This window comes from Dicentrarchus labrax, unplaced genomic scaffold (assembly GCF_905237075.1).
Source record: "Dicentrarchus labrax unplaced genomic scaffold, dlabrax2021, whole genome shotgun sequence".
Lineage (NCBI taxonomy): Eukaryota > Metazoa > Chordata > Actinopteri > Moronidae > Dicentrarchus > Dicentrarchus labrax.
The window spans coordinates 23,067,855-23,082,892 of record NW_026136708.1 but is presented as its reverse complement, the minus strand read 5'-3'; the positions used below and the strand labels follow the sequence as shown (position 1 = coordinate 23,082,892).

Here is a 15,038-nt window from a genome sequence, read left to right as displayed (position 1 = left end):
TTAAACTGTCAACACCAACACCTAGCAAGTATGCTGCTCAGAATCGATCACCAGCGAGCTTTGCACAATGCATGCTGGGTAGCTTTTTCTCTGACTTGATACCGACTTGCTCTGAAGGCGTGCACACGTGGGCGACGATAACCTCGAGATATTGAGGCTGCCGCAGTTTTTAGAGCCAGTAGACTGTAGCTGCTGAATCTGTTACTAACAGATCTTGTGTGGCTGATAATAATATAAAGTAAAGTACGAGTACTGAAGCATCTCTACAGTAAAGCTTTACTTTATTACATTCTCTACAGTAAAGCTTTATCTAATTACATTCTCTACAGTAAAGCTTTATCTAATTACATTCTCTACAGTAAAGCTTTATCTAATTACATTCTCTACAGTAAAGCTTTATCTAATTACATTCTCTACAGTAAAGCTTTACTTTATTACATTCTCTACAGTAAAGCTTTACTTTATTACATTCTCTACAGTAAAGCTTTATCTAATTACATTCTCTACAGTAAAGCTTTATCTAATTACATTCTCTACAGTAAAGCTTTATCTAATTACATTCTCTACAGTAAAGCTTTACTTTATTACATTCTCTACAGTAAAGCTTTATCTAATTACATTCTCTACAGTAAAGCTTTACTTTATTACATTCTCTACAGTAAAGCTTTACTTTATTAATGTGTAGTTGTGTGTAGTTGTGTGTGTATTGTGTGTAGTTGTGTGTGTGTGTAGTTGTGTGTGTGTATTGTGTGTAGTTGTGTGTGTGTGTAGTTGTGTGTGTGTATTGTGTGTAGTTGTGTGTGTAATGTGTGTAGTTGTGTGTGTGTATTGTGTGTAGTTGTGTGTGTGTGTGTATTGTGTGTAGTTGTGTGTGTGTGTGTATTGTGTGTAGTTGTGTGTGTGTGTGTGTGTTGTGTGTGTGTATTGTGTGTAGTTGTGTGTGTAATGTGTGTAGTTGTGTGTGTGTATTGTGTGTAGTTGTGTGTGTAATGTGTGTAGTTGTGTGTGTGTATTGTGTGTAGTTGTGTGTGTGTGTATTGTGTGTAGTTGTGTGTGTGTGTATTGTGTGTAGTTGTGTGTGTATTGTGTGTGGTGTGTGTGTGTATTGTGTGTAGTTGTGTGTGTGTGTTGTGTGTAGTTGTGTGTGTGTATTGTGTGTAGTTGCGGTGTGTATTGTGTGTAGTTGTGTGTGTGTGTATTGTGTGTAGTTGTGTGTGTATTGTGTGTAGTTGTGTGTGTGTGTATTGTGTGTAGTTGTGTGTGTATTGTGTGTAGTTGTGTGTGTAGTGTGTGTAGTTGTGTGTGTGTGTATTGTGTGTAGTTGTGTGTGTGTGTATTGTGTGTAGTTGTGTGTGTGTGTATTGTGTGTAGTTGTGTGTGTATTGTGTGTAGTTGTGTGTGTGTGTATTGTGTGTAGTTGTGTGTGTAATGTGTGTAGTTGTGTGTGTGTGTGTGTGTGTGTATTGTGTGTAGTTGTGTGTGTGTGTAGTTGTGTGTGTGTATTGTGTGTAGTTGTGTGTGTGTGTAGTTGTGTGTGTGTATTGTGTGTAGTTGTGTGTGTAATGTGTGTAGTTGTGTGTGTGTGTGTATTGTGTGTAGTTGTGTGTGTGTGTATTGTGTGTAGTTGTGTGTGTGTGTAGTTGTGTGTGTGTATTGTGTGTAGTTGTGTGTGTAATGTGTGTAGTTGTGTGTGTGTATTGTGTGTAGTTGTGTGTGTAATGTGTGTAGTTGTGTGTGTGTATTGTGTGTAGTTGTGTGTGTGTGTATTGTGTGTAGTTGTGTGTGTGTGTATTGTGTGTAGTTGTGTGTGTATTGTGTGTAGTTGTGTGTGTATTGTGTGTAGTTGTGTGTGTGTATTGTGTGTAGTTGTGTGTGTGTGTATTGTGTGTAGTTGTGTGTGTATTGTGTGTAGTTGTGTGTGTGTGTATTGTGTGTAGTTGTGTGTGTATTGTGTGTAGTTGTGTGTGTAGTGTGTAGTTGTGTGTGTATTGTGTGTAGTTGTGTGTGTGTGTATTGTGTGTAGTGTGTGTGTGTATTGTGTGTAGTTGTGTGTGTATTGTGTGTAGTTGTGTGTGTATTGTGTGTAGTTGTGTGTGTGTGTATTGTGTGTAGTTGTGTGTGTGTGTATTGTGTGTAGTTGTGTGTGTGTATTGTGTGTAGTTGTGTGTGTGTGTATTGTGTGTAGTTGTGTGTGTGTGTGTATTGTGTGTAGTTGTGTGTGTATTGTGTGTAGTTGTGTGTGTGTGTATTGTGTGTAGTTGTGTGTGTGTATTGTGTGTAGTTGTGTGTGTGTGTGTATTGTGTGTAGTTGTGTGTGTATTGTGTGTGTATTGTGTGTGTATTGTGTGTAGTTGTGTGTGTGTGTATTGTGTGTAGTTGTGTGTGTGTGTATTGTGTGTAGTTGTGTGTGTATTGTGTGTAGTTGTGTGTGTGTGTATTGTGTGTAGTTGTGTGTGTGTGTATTGTGTGTAGTTGTGTGTGTATTGTGTGTAGTTGTGTGTGTATTGTGTGTAGTTGTGTGTAGTTGTGTGTGTATTGTGTGTAGTTGTGTGTGTGTGTTTGTGGTCTCTGACAGCAGGAAGATAGTTAGCATGCTAACATGCTAACAGAAACGTCAGCCTTTAAACCGGAAGTAACGCTTTGATTCGCTCTGACAAACAGCGGCAACAGTGACGTCATATTAAAGATACACAAACTGTGAATCGATCTAACAGTTAATAAGTTTGACGCTGGTAATCGATCAGAATTGATCAGCTGTTTTTACCTTCAACTGCTGCGGCTCCTCTTCTTCTTCTCTGACGGAAGCTGGGCGCCTTCCGGCCGCGCGGTGTCTGCTGGGAACTGTAGTGAACCGGAACTGTAGACTGAAAACAGCTTTTTTAATTAATGTAAATATATTTATATAAATGATTAATATTATTATTTTTTGTAATATTTACATTATTATATAAAACATCAAATCAAGTTCTACAGTCACGAAATATAAAAATTAATACAATATAAAATATGACAAAGCTCAATAAATAACAATACAAACACACATATGAATGTAAATGTAAATAATATTTCAGAATTCATATATATAATGAATTAACATTTATTAAACTTTATATGAATGAATGAATAATAATATGTAATAATAACAAACATATATATAAAAATATAATGTATTGTTGTTTCCTCCATGAAAATGTTTTATAAATAATTAGAAATAATAATAACTAGTAATAATAGATCATTTACAGAATAAAACACACAGCAGAGAGCAACAACATCCTGGGTAATAGTTGGAATAATAATGTCCTTTCATATTCATCTAAAGTACGAAGACTACTGCTTAATGAATAACCTATAATTATTATTTAAGGTTGCATCCTGTTTGTGTTGTTTTAATTTGAAAGTCTTTAGAGGAAGTAGTTAAAGTGAGCTGAAGTTGGTTTTAAGTTTCAACTCCACAGTCAGAGACTCAGTTTGGTTCAACACTTCACACAGTGAGTACGGCAGCTATACTACAGTAATACTAGTTATACTACAGTTATACTACAGTAATACTACAGCTATACTACAGTAATACTACAGCTATACTACAGTAATACTAGTAATACTAGTTATACTACAGCTATACTACAGTAATACTACAGCTATACTACAGTAATACTAGTTATACTACAGTTATACTACAGTAATACTAGTTATACTACAGTTATACTACAGTAATACTAGTAATACTAGTTATACTACAGTTATACTACAGCTATACTACAGTTATACTACAGTAATACTACAGTGATACTACAGTAATACTAGTTATACTACAGCTATACTACAGTAATACTAGTTATACTACAGTTATACTACAGTTATACTACAGTTATACTACAGTAATACTACAGTTATACTACAGTTATACTACAGTAATACTACAGCAATACTAGTTATACTACAGTAATACTACAGTTATACTACAGTTATACTACAGTAATACTACAGCAATACTAGTTATACTACAGTTATACTACAGCTATACTACAGCTATACTACAGTTATACTACAGTAATACTACAGTAATACTACAGTAATACTACAGTTATACTACAGCAATACTACAGTTATACTACAGTAATACTACAGCAATACTACAGTTATACTACAGTAATACTACAGTGATACTACAGTAATACTAGTTATACTACAGCTATACTACAGTTATACTACAGCAATACTAGTTATACTACAGTTATACTACAGCTATACTACAGTTATACTACAGTAATACTACAGTAATACTACAGTAATACTACAGTAATACTACAGCAATACTACAGTTATACTACAGTAATACTACAGCTATACTACAGTTATACTACAGTGATACTACAGTGATACTACAGTAATACTAGTTATACTACAGCTATACTACAGTTATACTACAGTAATACTACAGTAATACTAGTTATACTACAGTTATACTACAGCTATACTACAGTTATACTACAGTAATACTACAGTTATACTACAGTAATACTAGTTATACTACAGTTATACTACAGCTATACTACAGTAATACTTCAGTAATACTACAGTTATACTACAGTTATACTACAGTAATACTTCAGTAATACTACAGTTATACTACAGTTATACTACAGCTATACTACAGTAATACTACAGTAATACTTCAGTAATACTACAGTTATACTACAGTTATACTACAGTAATACTACAGTAATACTACAGCAATACTAGTTATACTACAATAATACTACAGTAATACTACAGTTATACTACAGTAATACTACAGTAATACTAGTTATACTACAATAATACTACAGTAATACTACAGTTATACTACAGTAATACTACAGTAATACTAGTTATACTACAGTTATACTACAGCTATACTACAGCTATACTACAGTTATACTACAGTTATACTACAGTAATACTTCAGTAATACTACAATTATACTACAGTTATATTACAGTAATACTACAGTAATACTACAGTAATACTACAGCTATACTACAGCAATACTAGTTATACTACAGTAATACTACAGTTATACTACAGTTATACTACAGATATACTACAGCAATACTAGTTATACTACAGTAATACTACAGTAATACTACAGTCAGTACTACAATAATACTACAGTTATACTACAGTAGTATTTGAAGCAGTATAAATACTTCTGATGGCTAAATGGGGAGAAGGAGATCCTCGATGGATTGTTGAAGAGAGAGCGGACGCCACCAACGTGAACAACTGGCACTGGTCTGTTATTATTATCATTGTTGTTGTTATTGTTGTTATTATCTTTATTATTATTAAATATGAACCATGAGAGGCTATTTGAGGGTTTAGGTGTGTGTAATGAGGGTCCTCACTTGTATAGAAGAACAAACGTGTGTGTGTATTAGTTTGTGTGTGTGTGTGTGTGTGTGTGTGTGTGTGTGTGTGTGTGTGTGTGTGTGTGTGTGTGTTATTCGACCCTCCTGCTCCGTCAGCACATGCTCAGATATTTTTAAACAGCTGATGGATGACAGGTGGTGATGTTAGAGAGGTGGGCAGGGCTACAGGAGGTGGAACTGTCTGGAAACATTAACCCCCTCTCGTCTGTCTCTCTCTCTCTCTGTGTGACCTCATCAGGACGGAGCGTGATGTTAGCGGCTGGTCATCAGAGCGCCTCCGTCAGCTGCTGCTGGCGGTGCAGGTGGAGGGACCGGAGGGTGTCTGTCAGCTGACCGATGTCTCCAAACTGGACGGAGAAGCTTCCATCAACAACCGCAAAGGAAAACTGATCTTCTTCTACGAGTGGCAGCTGAGAGCCAACTGGCTAGGTCCGTATGATGTCACTGATGATTCAATTCAATTCAATTCAATTCAGTTTTATTTGTATAGCGCCAATTCATAACAGAAGTTATCTCAGGACACTTTTCAAATAGAGCAGGTCTATACCGAACTCTTTATAACATTAATTACAGAGACCCAACAGTACCACCATGAGCAAGACCTTGGCAACAAGGGCAAGGAAACACTGCCTGTTAAAAGGCAGAAACCTAGGACAGATCCTCCGGCTCTAGGTGGGTGGTCGTCTGTCTCGACCAGTTGGGGTGAGAGAGATATTGAGAGACAGACAGAGAGAGAGAGAGACAGTTGCACAGCAACAACAGTAGCAACAACTACACTAATAGTAGTGACTGATGATGATGAACATGAAGAAGATGATGACAATGACAACAGCAGCGATGGGGGAATAATAGTAACTGTAGTAATAATAATATTAATAATAATAATAATTAAAGCTGCAAGCAGCATTGGGCGGGACCTCACACTCCACGCAACTCGGGGCGTGCTGCGGCCACGTCACATGCCGTCTTAACACATGTGGACCACAACATGAAATTTTCACGTCACCCCACTCCCAAGCCCTCATCGCCAGAAGCTGAGGGAGACCACTCTACGTTGTCAAACGTTTCAGATACTGCAAAAGACTTACGCTTTCATAGAGAGACTCTTCACTGCGAAAGGTGGAAATTCAGCGCCATGCCAAGGACACACAGTTTGACGCACAGTAAATATTTGATCAACTTATGATCACCAATGTGTCGAGATTGCAGTGATCGAATTTGAAAATCACTGCAAACTGCTGAAAATGGCATCACAGTTTGATATTCGATTGATACTGGCTAACTTTGATGTCACGCTACGGACACGACCTTCAACGTACAGTCACAAATTGCACAAATTTTAATGAACAAAATTTTTTGACTGTACTCACCAATTTTGAAGCAGATCTGATAAGTTCCCTATGAGGTGTTTGTTCAAATACAAGGCAAAAATTCACCAAAAATGATCACAGAATTCAAAATGGTCAAATTTGGCGGCACGCCACGGCACACCACAGACACATGCCTAAAAGTAGCGCCACCTAATGGCCTTCCTAGTGGCCAACCTGAAAGTGACGCGAAGAATATCCAAGAATAAACCAGGCCCGACAACTTTGCCAAATAAAATAGACTTTTCGTATATGTTCAGGGGGTCAAAAATGCAGTCAAAAGGGCTAAGAATAATAATAATAATAATAAACATACCAAAAAACAATATAGAATAACAATAATAACAATAATGTCAGTGATATTAGCAATGGCAGTCAAGCAGGACCATGGCAGGAGGCTCCACCAGGATCCATGAGAACCTGCGAGACGAGAAAGCACAAGAACTCCGGGGAAGAAGTGAAGTTAGTAACATGCATTAATGGAACATGAATGAGTGCAGAAAGAGAGAGGAAGAGAGGAGCTCAGTGCACCATGGGAAATCCCCCCGATAGTCTAGGCCTATAGCAGCATAACTAAGGGATGGTTCAGGACTCACCTGATCCAGCCCTAACTATAAGCTTTATCAAAGAGGAATGTCTTAAGCCTACTCTTGAATGTGGTGAGGGTGTCTGCCTCCCGAACCACAACTGGAAGCTGGTTCCACAGGAGAGGAGCTTGGTAACTGAAGGCTCTGGCTCCTGTTCTACTTTTAGAGACTATAGGAACCACAAGTAGCCCAGCATTCAGAGAACATAGTGTTCTAGTGGGGTAATAGGGTACTATGAGCTCTTTAAGATATGAAGGGGCCTGACCATGAAGAGCTTTATAGGTGAGGAGGAGGATTTTAAATTCTATTCTACATTTTACAGGGAGCCAATGCAGAGAAGCTAGTACAGGAGAGATGTGATCTCTTTTTCTAGTTCCTGTCAGTACTCGTGCTGCAGCGTTCTGAATTATTTGGAGCGTTTTAATGGACTTATTGTGGCAACCTGATAAAAAAGAGTTGCAGTAATCCAGCCTTGAAGTAACAAATGCATGGATTAGTTTTTCTGCATCTGTCTGTGATAGTATGTGTCTAATTTTTGTAATATTACGTAAATGAAAGAAGGCAGTCCTAGAGGTCTGCTTTATGTGGGAGTTAAATGACAAATCCTGATCAAAGATAACTCCAAGATTCCTGACAGTGGTGCTAGAGGCCAAGGTAATGCCATCTAGAGTAACTATATCTTTAGACAGTGAGTCTCTAAGGTTTTTGGAGCCAAGAACAAGAATTTCGTTTTTTTCTGAGTTTAACATCAGAAAATTGCAGCTCATCCAGGATTTTATGTCCTTAAGACATGTTTGTAATTTAGATAATCGATTATTTTCATCTGGCTTGATCGATAGCTATAACTGCGTATCATCTGCATAACAGTGAAAGTTAATGGAGTGATTCCTAATAATGTTGCCTAAAGGGAGCATATATAAAGTAAATAGTATTGGTCCAAATACAGAACCTTGTGGAACTCCATGACTAACTGTAGTATTTATTTATTTCATCGTTAACATGTACAAACTGCGAGCGATCTGATAAATATGACTTAAACCAGCTTGTCACAGTTACGTCATTATTTATTGAAGCTCAGTCAGCAGCTGTTTGATCACTGAATTAACTAAAGCTAGCAAGGGGCTAAGCTAATGCTATTAGATTATATAAATCCACAATCCTCTGATAATCCTGGCCTTTTATTTTGAAAGCAACTGTGACTTCTGGTCTTTTTCTCTCTGGTTCTTGCTAGCTTAGCACATTTTGACAACAACACATGTTGTTATGACATTACGTATGTAATATTTTGTTATAATTATAATATTATTAACAATAAATTAAATTCAATTTCAGAATTTCACCAATTTGAATAGAGTCATAGGAAAAGAAATCTGTATTTATGGATTTGGAAATTAACCAATCATGCAAGGATCTCTTCTGTGTTGCTGACTGTTTCCTGTTTCCTGCTTCCTGTCTCAGGGACTTCCAGCAGTGGCCTGAAGTACAGAGGAACCGTTGACGTCTCTAACCTGTCAGACGAAAACGACACTGACGACCTTGATGTGAGTCAAATTCCTGTTTCTGATCACTGTATCATTCACAGATGACTGTATTGATCAGTATATTGTTTATTGTATCAATCAGTATATTGATGATAACCCCTTCCAGATCTCAGTGTCTCTGTGTAAAGACCAACCCAGCACCCCACTCTTGGACCTGATGAGGAGGTCTGGGGTTCAGGAGGTCCGGAGGGCTCTGGGAGACTACATCTACCAACTCAAATCAGGTCTGTTACCCAGAATGCCCCAGGAGCAGTAATCAGTGAGAAGGTTCCCTGTTGTAACCTGAGTGACCTCTGACCCCACAGAGTTCAGTCAGGGAATGATCCTTCCCACCACCGACGGATCCAAACCGCCTCTGTCTGAGACCAGGAGGAACAAGATCCAGACCAGTAAAACCCAGGTAGACATCAGTGAGTCAGACTCTGATCCTGATCCAGGAGTGGAAGTGACCACTGACTTCTCTGTGTGCTCTTACAGATAAGCCCCGCCCCCAGAAGCCCCTCTAGCTCCACCCCCTGTCCCACAGGAGTCCGTATCTCAACCTGCAGCTTCAGTCTAAAGGAGACCTTTCAGACCTCCCCAGGGGAGGTCTACAGGACCTTCATCAACCAGGAGGTACCAGACTAGACCAGGACAGACTACTACAGTACTACTACAGTACATTACTACAGTACAATACTTCAACTAACTGTGGTTGACTCAGCAGTATATTACTGTAGTATTGTAGTTTCAATTCAATTCAGTTTTATTTGTATAGCATCAATTCATAACAGAAGTTATCTCAGGACACTTTTCAAATAGAGCAGGTCTAGACCGAACTCCTTATAACATTATTTACAGAGACCCAACAGTACCACCATGAGCTAGCACTTGGCGACAAGGGCAAGGAAAAACTGCCTGTTAAAAGGCAGAAACCTAGGACAGATCCTCCGGCTCTAGGTGGGTGGTCGTCTGCCTCGACCAGTTGGGGTGAGAGAGAGAGAGAGAGAGAGAGAGAGAGAGATACTACACTGTAATACTACACTATAATACTACGCTATAATACTACACTGCTGTAATACTAAGCTGTAATACTCGACCACTTGACCACTTAGGGTGAGAGAGAGAGACAGAGAGAGAGAGAGAGAGACAGACAGACAGACAGACAGGTGAACAGCAACAACAGTAGCAACAACTACACTAATAGTAGTGACTGATGATGATGAACATGACAACAGCAACGATTGGGGACAATGAGCAGTGACAACAGCAACAACAGCAACCGTAGCTACAATAATACTTATAATAAAAATAACACTAACATCAGTGATATTGGCAATGGCAGTCAAGCAGGACCATGTCTCTGTACTTGTATCATTAGATCTTAGTGCTGCATTTGACACCATTGACCATAATATTCTTTTACATAGACTTGAGCATCAAATTGGCATTAAAGGAACCGCACTAAGCTGGTTTAAGTCATATTTATCAGATCGCTCGAAATTTGTACATGTTAACGATGAATCTTCAATAAATACTACAGTTAGTCATGGAGTTCCAAAAGGTTCTGTACTTGGACCAATACTATTTACTTAATATATGCTCCCTTTAGGCAACATTATTAGGAATCACTCCATTAACTTTCACTGTTATGCAGATGATACACAGCTATATCTATCAATCAAGCCCGAAGAAATTAATCAATTATCTAAATTACAAACATGTCTTAAGGACATAAAATCCTGGATGAGCTGCAATTTTCTGATGTTAAACTAAAAAAAACGAAATTCTCTTTCTTGGCCCCAAAAACCTTAGAGACTCACTGTCTAAAGATATAGTTACTCTAGATGGCATTAACTTGGCCTCTAGCACCACTGTCAGGAATCTTGGAGTTATCTTTGATCAGGATTTGTCATTTAATTCCCACATGAAGCAGACCTCTAGGACCGCCTTCTTTCATTTACGTAATATTACAGAAATTAGACACATACTATCACAGACAGATGCAGAAAAACTAATCCATGCATTTGTTACTTCAAGGCTGGATTACTGCAACTCTTTATTATCAGGTTGCCCTAATAAGTCCATTAAAACGCTCCAATTAATTCAGAACGCTGCAGCACGAGTACTGACAGGAACTAGAAAAAGAGATCACATCTCTCCTGTACTAGCTTCTCTGCACTGGCTCCCCGTAAAATGTAGAATAGAATTTAAAATCCTCCTCCTCACCTATAAAGCTCTTCATGGTCAGGCCCCTTCATATCTTAAAGAGCTCATAGTACCCTATTACCCCTCTAGAACACTACGTTCTCTGAATGCTGGGCTACTTGTGGTTCCTATAGTCTCTAAAAGTAGAACAGGAGCCAGAGCCTTCAGTTACCAAGCTCCTCTCTTGTGGAACCAGCTTCCAGTTGTGGTTCGGGAGGCAGACACCCTCACCACATTCAAGAGTAGGCTTAAGACATTCCTCTTTGATAAAGGTTATAGTTAGGGCTGGATCAGGTGAGTCCTGAACCATCCCTTAGTTATGCTGCTATAGGCCTAGACTATCGGGGGATTTCCCATGGCGCACTGAGCTCCTCTCTTCCTCTCTCTTTATGCACTCATTCATGTCCCATTAATGCATGTTACTAACTTCACTTTTCCCCGCAAGTTCCTGTGGTTTCTTGTCTTGCAGGTTCTTATCGATCCTGGTGGAGCCTCCTGCCATGGTCTTGCTAGATTGCCATTGCCAATACTGTTGTTGCTGTGCACCTGTCTGTCTGTCTGTCTGTCTGTCTGTCTCTCTCTCTCTCTCTCTCTCCCACCTCAACTGGTCGAGACAGACGACCACCCACCTAGAGCCGAAGGATCTGTCCTAGGTTTCTGCCTTTTAACAGGCAGTTTTTCCTTGCCCTTGTCTCCAAGTGCTTGCTCATGGTGGTACTGTTGGGTCTCTGTAAATAATGTTATAAAGAGTTCAGTCTAGACCTGCTCTATTTGAAAAGGGTCCTGAGATAACTTAAATATATAACTGTTATGAATTGGCGCTATACAAATAAAATTGAATTGAATTGAATATATGATTTTACATTTGTTAAAGTTCCTGAACTTGGAGAGCCAGTGATACCTGTTATGGGCATTTTTACTGTAGTATAGTAGTATAGTTGTAGTACTGTAGTACTGTAGTACTGTAGTACAGTAGTTTAGTAGTACTGTAGTATAGTAGTAGTACTGCAGTAGAACCTCTCTATCTACAGTTTGTGCAGGTGTTCACACGTTCTGTGGCGACGGTGGACGCGCGGTGCGGCGGCTGCTTCCAGATGTTGGACGGAAATGTCAGTGGAGTGTTCACACAGCTGGTGAGGTCACAGCCACTCAGCCAATCAGTGGTGAGTTGTCATGTAACAATGGTAACCACAATGCTGCTCCTCCCCAAAGGTACCAGACCAGAGGATTGAGATGAGGTGGCGGTTCAGGACGTGGCCCAGTGGTAGGTCTTCCAGAATCACCTCTGACCTCTGTCTCCTGTCTTCTGACCTCTGTCCTCTGTCATCTGTCCTCTTGACAACCCAGAGTTAGGACCAGGAAGCAGAGCTGCTGCCTTACACACTTCTCTGCGCTTCCATTACAGGAGTCACCCACCCAAAACCCCATAGAGACAGTGTCTGTCCCCCGACCACCTAAATTATTTAAAGAAATAAAAACAAGAGGAATTAAACATAAAAACCTAATAAAAGTTCTAGTTAATTAATTAATATCTTATCTTAACTTTATCTTACTGAGACCTCGCTGTCCCACGAGGAGTATGTTAGCCTAAATGAATCCACCCCCCCCCGTCATATTATCACTCACATTCCTCGAGGCACCGCCCGAGGAAGTGGGGTAGCAGCCATATATAATTCAAGCCTTTTAATTGATCCTAAACCTAAACTAAATTATAATTCATTTGAAAGCCTTGTTCTTAGTCTTTCTCACCCGACCTGGAAAACTCTGCAGCCAGTTCTGTTTGTTATAGTATAGCGCCTCTCTAGTCTTCCGACCACTCAAAGCGCTTTTAAGGACATAAAAACCTGGATGAGCTGCAATTTTCTGATGTTAAACTCGAAATTCTTGTACTTGGCCCCAAACACTGTCTAAAGATATAGCTACTCTAGATGGCATTAACTTGGCCTTTTGCACCAGTCAGGAATCTTGGAGTTATCGTTGATCCGGACATGTCATTTAATTCCCACATAAAGCAAACTTCCAGGACTGCCTTCTTTCATTTACGTAATATTACCAAAATTAGACACATCCTGTCACAAACGGATGCAGAAAATCTAATCCATGCATTTGTTACTTCTAGGCTGGATTACTGCAACTCCTTATTATCAGGCTGCCCCTGCTCTTCCTGTACTAGCTTCTCTGCACTGGCTACCTGTAAAATTTAGAATAGAATTTAAAATCCTCCTCCTCACCTATAAAGCTCTTCATGGTCAGGCCCCTTCATATTTTAAAGAGCTCATAGTACCCTATTACCCCACTAGAACACTACGTTCTCTGAATGCTGGGCTACTTGTGGTTCCTATAGTCTCTAAAAGTAGAACAGGAGCCAGAGCCTTCAGTTACCAAGCTCCTCTCCTGTGGAACCAGCTTCCAGTTGTGGTTCGGGAGGCAGACACCCTCACCACATTCAAGAGTAGGCTTAAGACATTCCTCTTTCGCAGGTTCTCATGGTCCTCCTTGACTCCCTTTGTTAATATCACTAATATTATTGTTATTATTATTATTACTATTATTATTACTACAGATATTATTATTACTATAATCACTGCTCATTGTCCCCCATCATTGTCGTTTTCATCATCTTCTTCATGGTTATTACCATCAATTCAATTTCAATTCAATTCAATTTTATTTGTATAGCGCCAATTCATAACAGAAGTTATCTCAGGACACTTTTCAAATAGAGTAGGTCTAGATCGAACTCTTTAAAACATTATTTACAGAGACCCAACAGTACCACCATGAGCAGGCACTTGGCAACAAGGGCAAGGAAAAACGGGGAAAAAAGAGAGACAGAGAGAGAGAGACCATCAGTCAATACTGTTAGTGTAGTTGTTGCTACTGTTGTTGCTGTGAACCTTTGTCTTTGTCAATCTGTCATTACTCACCCCAACTAGTCGAGGCAGACGACCACCGACCTAGAGTCAGGGTCTGTCCGAGGTTTCTGCCTCTTAAAAAGGCAGTTTTTCCTTGCTGCTGTCTCCAAGGTCTTGCTCATGGTGGTACTGTTGGGTCTCTGTAATTAATGTTTTAAAGAGTTCGGTCTAGACCTGCTCTATTTGAAAACTGTCCTGAGATAACTTATGTTATGAATTGGCGCTATACAAATAAAATTGAATTAAATTGACCTCTGTCCTCTGACTTTTGTCATCTGACTTCTGTCTTCTGTCATCTGTCCTCCGTCTAATGACCTCTGTCTTCTGACCTCTGTCCATCAGAGCACTACGCCAACATCCGTCTGGAGCTGGAGGACCGAGGAGATGAGACGGAGCTGAGGATGGAGTGTATAGGAGTCCCCGCTGGCGAGGAGGACTCCACAAGGGAGGGCTGGAACCGGTTTTACTTCCAGGCCATCAAACAGACATTTGGATACTAGGAGAGCTGGACCTGGACCCTAACCCTGGAGCTGGTCTGACAGGCTGACTGTATCCACAGAAACCTGTTAAAAGAGATGGTCCATAACTTGGTTCTCTGTCTTCTCAAGAATTAGCCTAGCTTAGCATAAAGACTGGAAGCTGTTACCTAGAGAGAACCTAGCGAGCAACCAAGGAAAAATGTTGGACTGTTCCTTTAAAGTTTGATGGATATTGGTTCTGTCGTCAGGACAACAGGCTGTTGCAGACCAATCAGAGAAGATTACTGGAGAAAAACATCACAGCACCTGAAAATAAAACAAACATGTTGTTCATGTCAACTTTCTGTTCTGGTTGTTTATTAAGATAATTCTGTATTTGTTTAATAAAAATTTGTTCAATAAAAAATTTCTACTGATCAATACAAACGTCCTTTAAGGTTAACCATTTAATACTTATGATGAACTGATCAATAATATAAATCTGAGGTCATTTCATCCATATTTGTTGTTTTTGTGTACGTTTGATTCAGATTGAAAATAAATTCAAC

At 39.3% G+C, this 15,038-nt stretch overlaps 2 protein-coding genes across 3 annotated transcripts; one reads left to right on the top strand and one right to left on the bottom strand.

Moving 5' to 3' along the window:
- Window position 1: 1 nt before the first annotated feature.
- Window positions 2-2,679, bottom strand: LOC127367953 (histidine-rich glycoprotein-like). The gene is made up of 6 exons (XM_051408275.1): window positions 2,656-2,679; window positions 2,341-2,594; window positions 1,610-1,876; window positions 1,000-1,082; window positions 641-840; window positions 2-310 (listed from the first exon to the last, which is right to left on the bottom strand). Exons 1-6 carry the CDS (start codon window positions 2,677-2,679, stop codon window positions 170-172), a joined length of 969 nt encoding a protein of 322 aa, XP_051264235.1. The 3' UTR covers window positions 2-169.
- A 674-nt stretch (window positions 2,680-3,353) lies between these two features.
- On the top strand, window positions 3,354-14,916 carry LOC127368393 (activator of 90 kDa heat shock protein ATPase homolog 1). Of its 2 annotated transcripts, XM_051409222.1 has the most exons (9): window positions 3,355-5,277; window positions 5,653-5,843; window positions 8,827-8,909; window positions 9,016-9,133; window positions 9,215-9,309; window positions 9,387-9,524; window positions 12,128-12,229; window positions 12,309-12,360; window positions 14,354-14,916. In XM_051409222.1, exons 1-9 carry the CDS (start codon window positions 5,198-5,200, stop codon window positions 14,509-14,511), a joined length of 1,017 nt encoding a protein of 338 aa, XP_051265182.1. In that variant the 5' UTR covers window positions 3,355-5,197; the 3' UTR covers window positions 14,512-14,916. The 2 variants fall into 2 exon arrangements, with proteins under 2 accessions (XP_051265183.1, XP_051265182.1); XM_051409223.1 differs by lacking the exon at window positions 9,387-9,524 and having other exon boundaries at window positions 3,354-5,277.
- The last annotated feature ends 122 nt before the right edge of the window (window positions 14,917-15,038 follow it).

What these genes read in the sequence shown, in the direction of transcription:
- LOC127368393 (XM_051409222.1), top strand. Translation starts at nt 5,198, where the DNA reads ATGGCTAAATGGGGAGAAGGAGATCCTCGATGGATTGTTGAAGAGAGA. An exon ending in TCCAGACCAGTAAAACCCAG is followed by an intron (nt 9,310 to 9,386) that starts GTAGACATCAGT and finishes GTGCTCTTACAG; the next exon opens with ATAAGCCCCGCCCCCAGAAG. An exon ending in GGACCTTCATCAACCAGGAG is followed by an intron (nt 9,525 to 12,127) that starts GTACCAGACTAG and finishes CTCTATCTACAG; the next exon opens with TTTGTGCAGGTGTTCACACG.
- LOC127367953 (XM_051408275.1), bottom strand. Translation starts at nt 2,679, where the DNA reads ATGACGTCACTGTTGCCGCTGTTT. An exon ending in CACACACAACTACACACAAT is followed by an intron (nt 1,877 to 2,340) that starts ACACACACAATA and finishes CACACAATACAC; the next exon opens with ACACACACAACTACACACAA. An exon ending in CACAACTACACACAATACAC is followed by an intron (nt 1,083 to 1,609) that starts ACACACACAACT and finishes ACCACACACAAT; the next exon opens with ACACACACAACTACACACAA.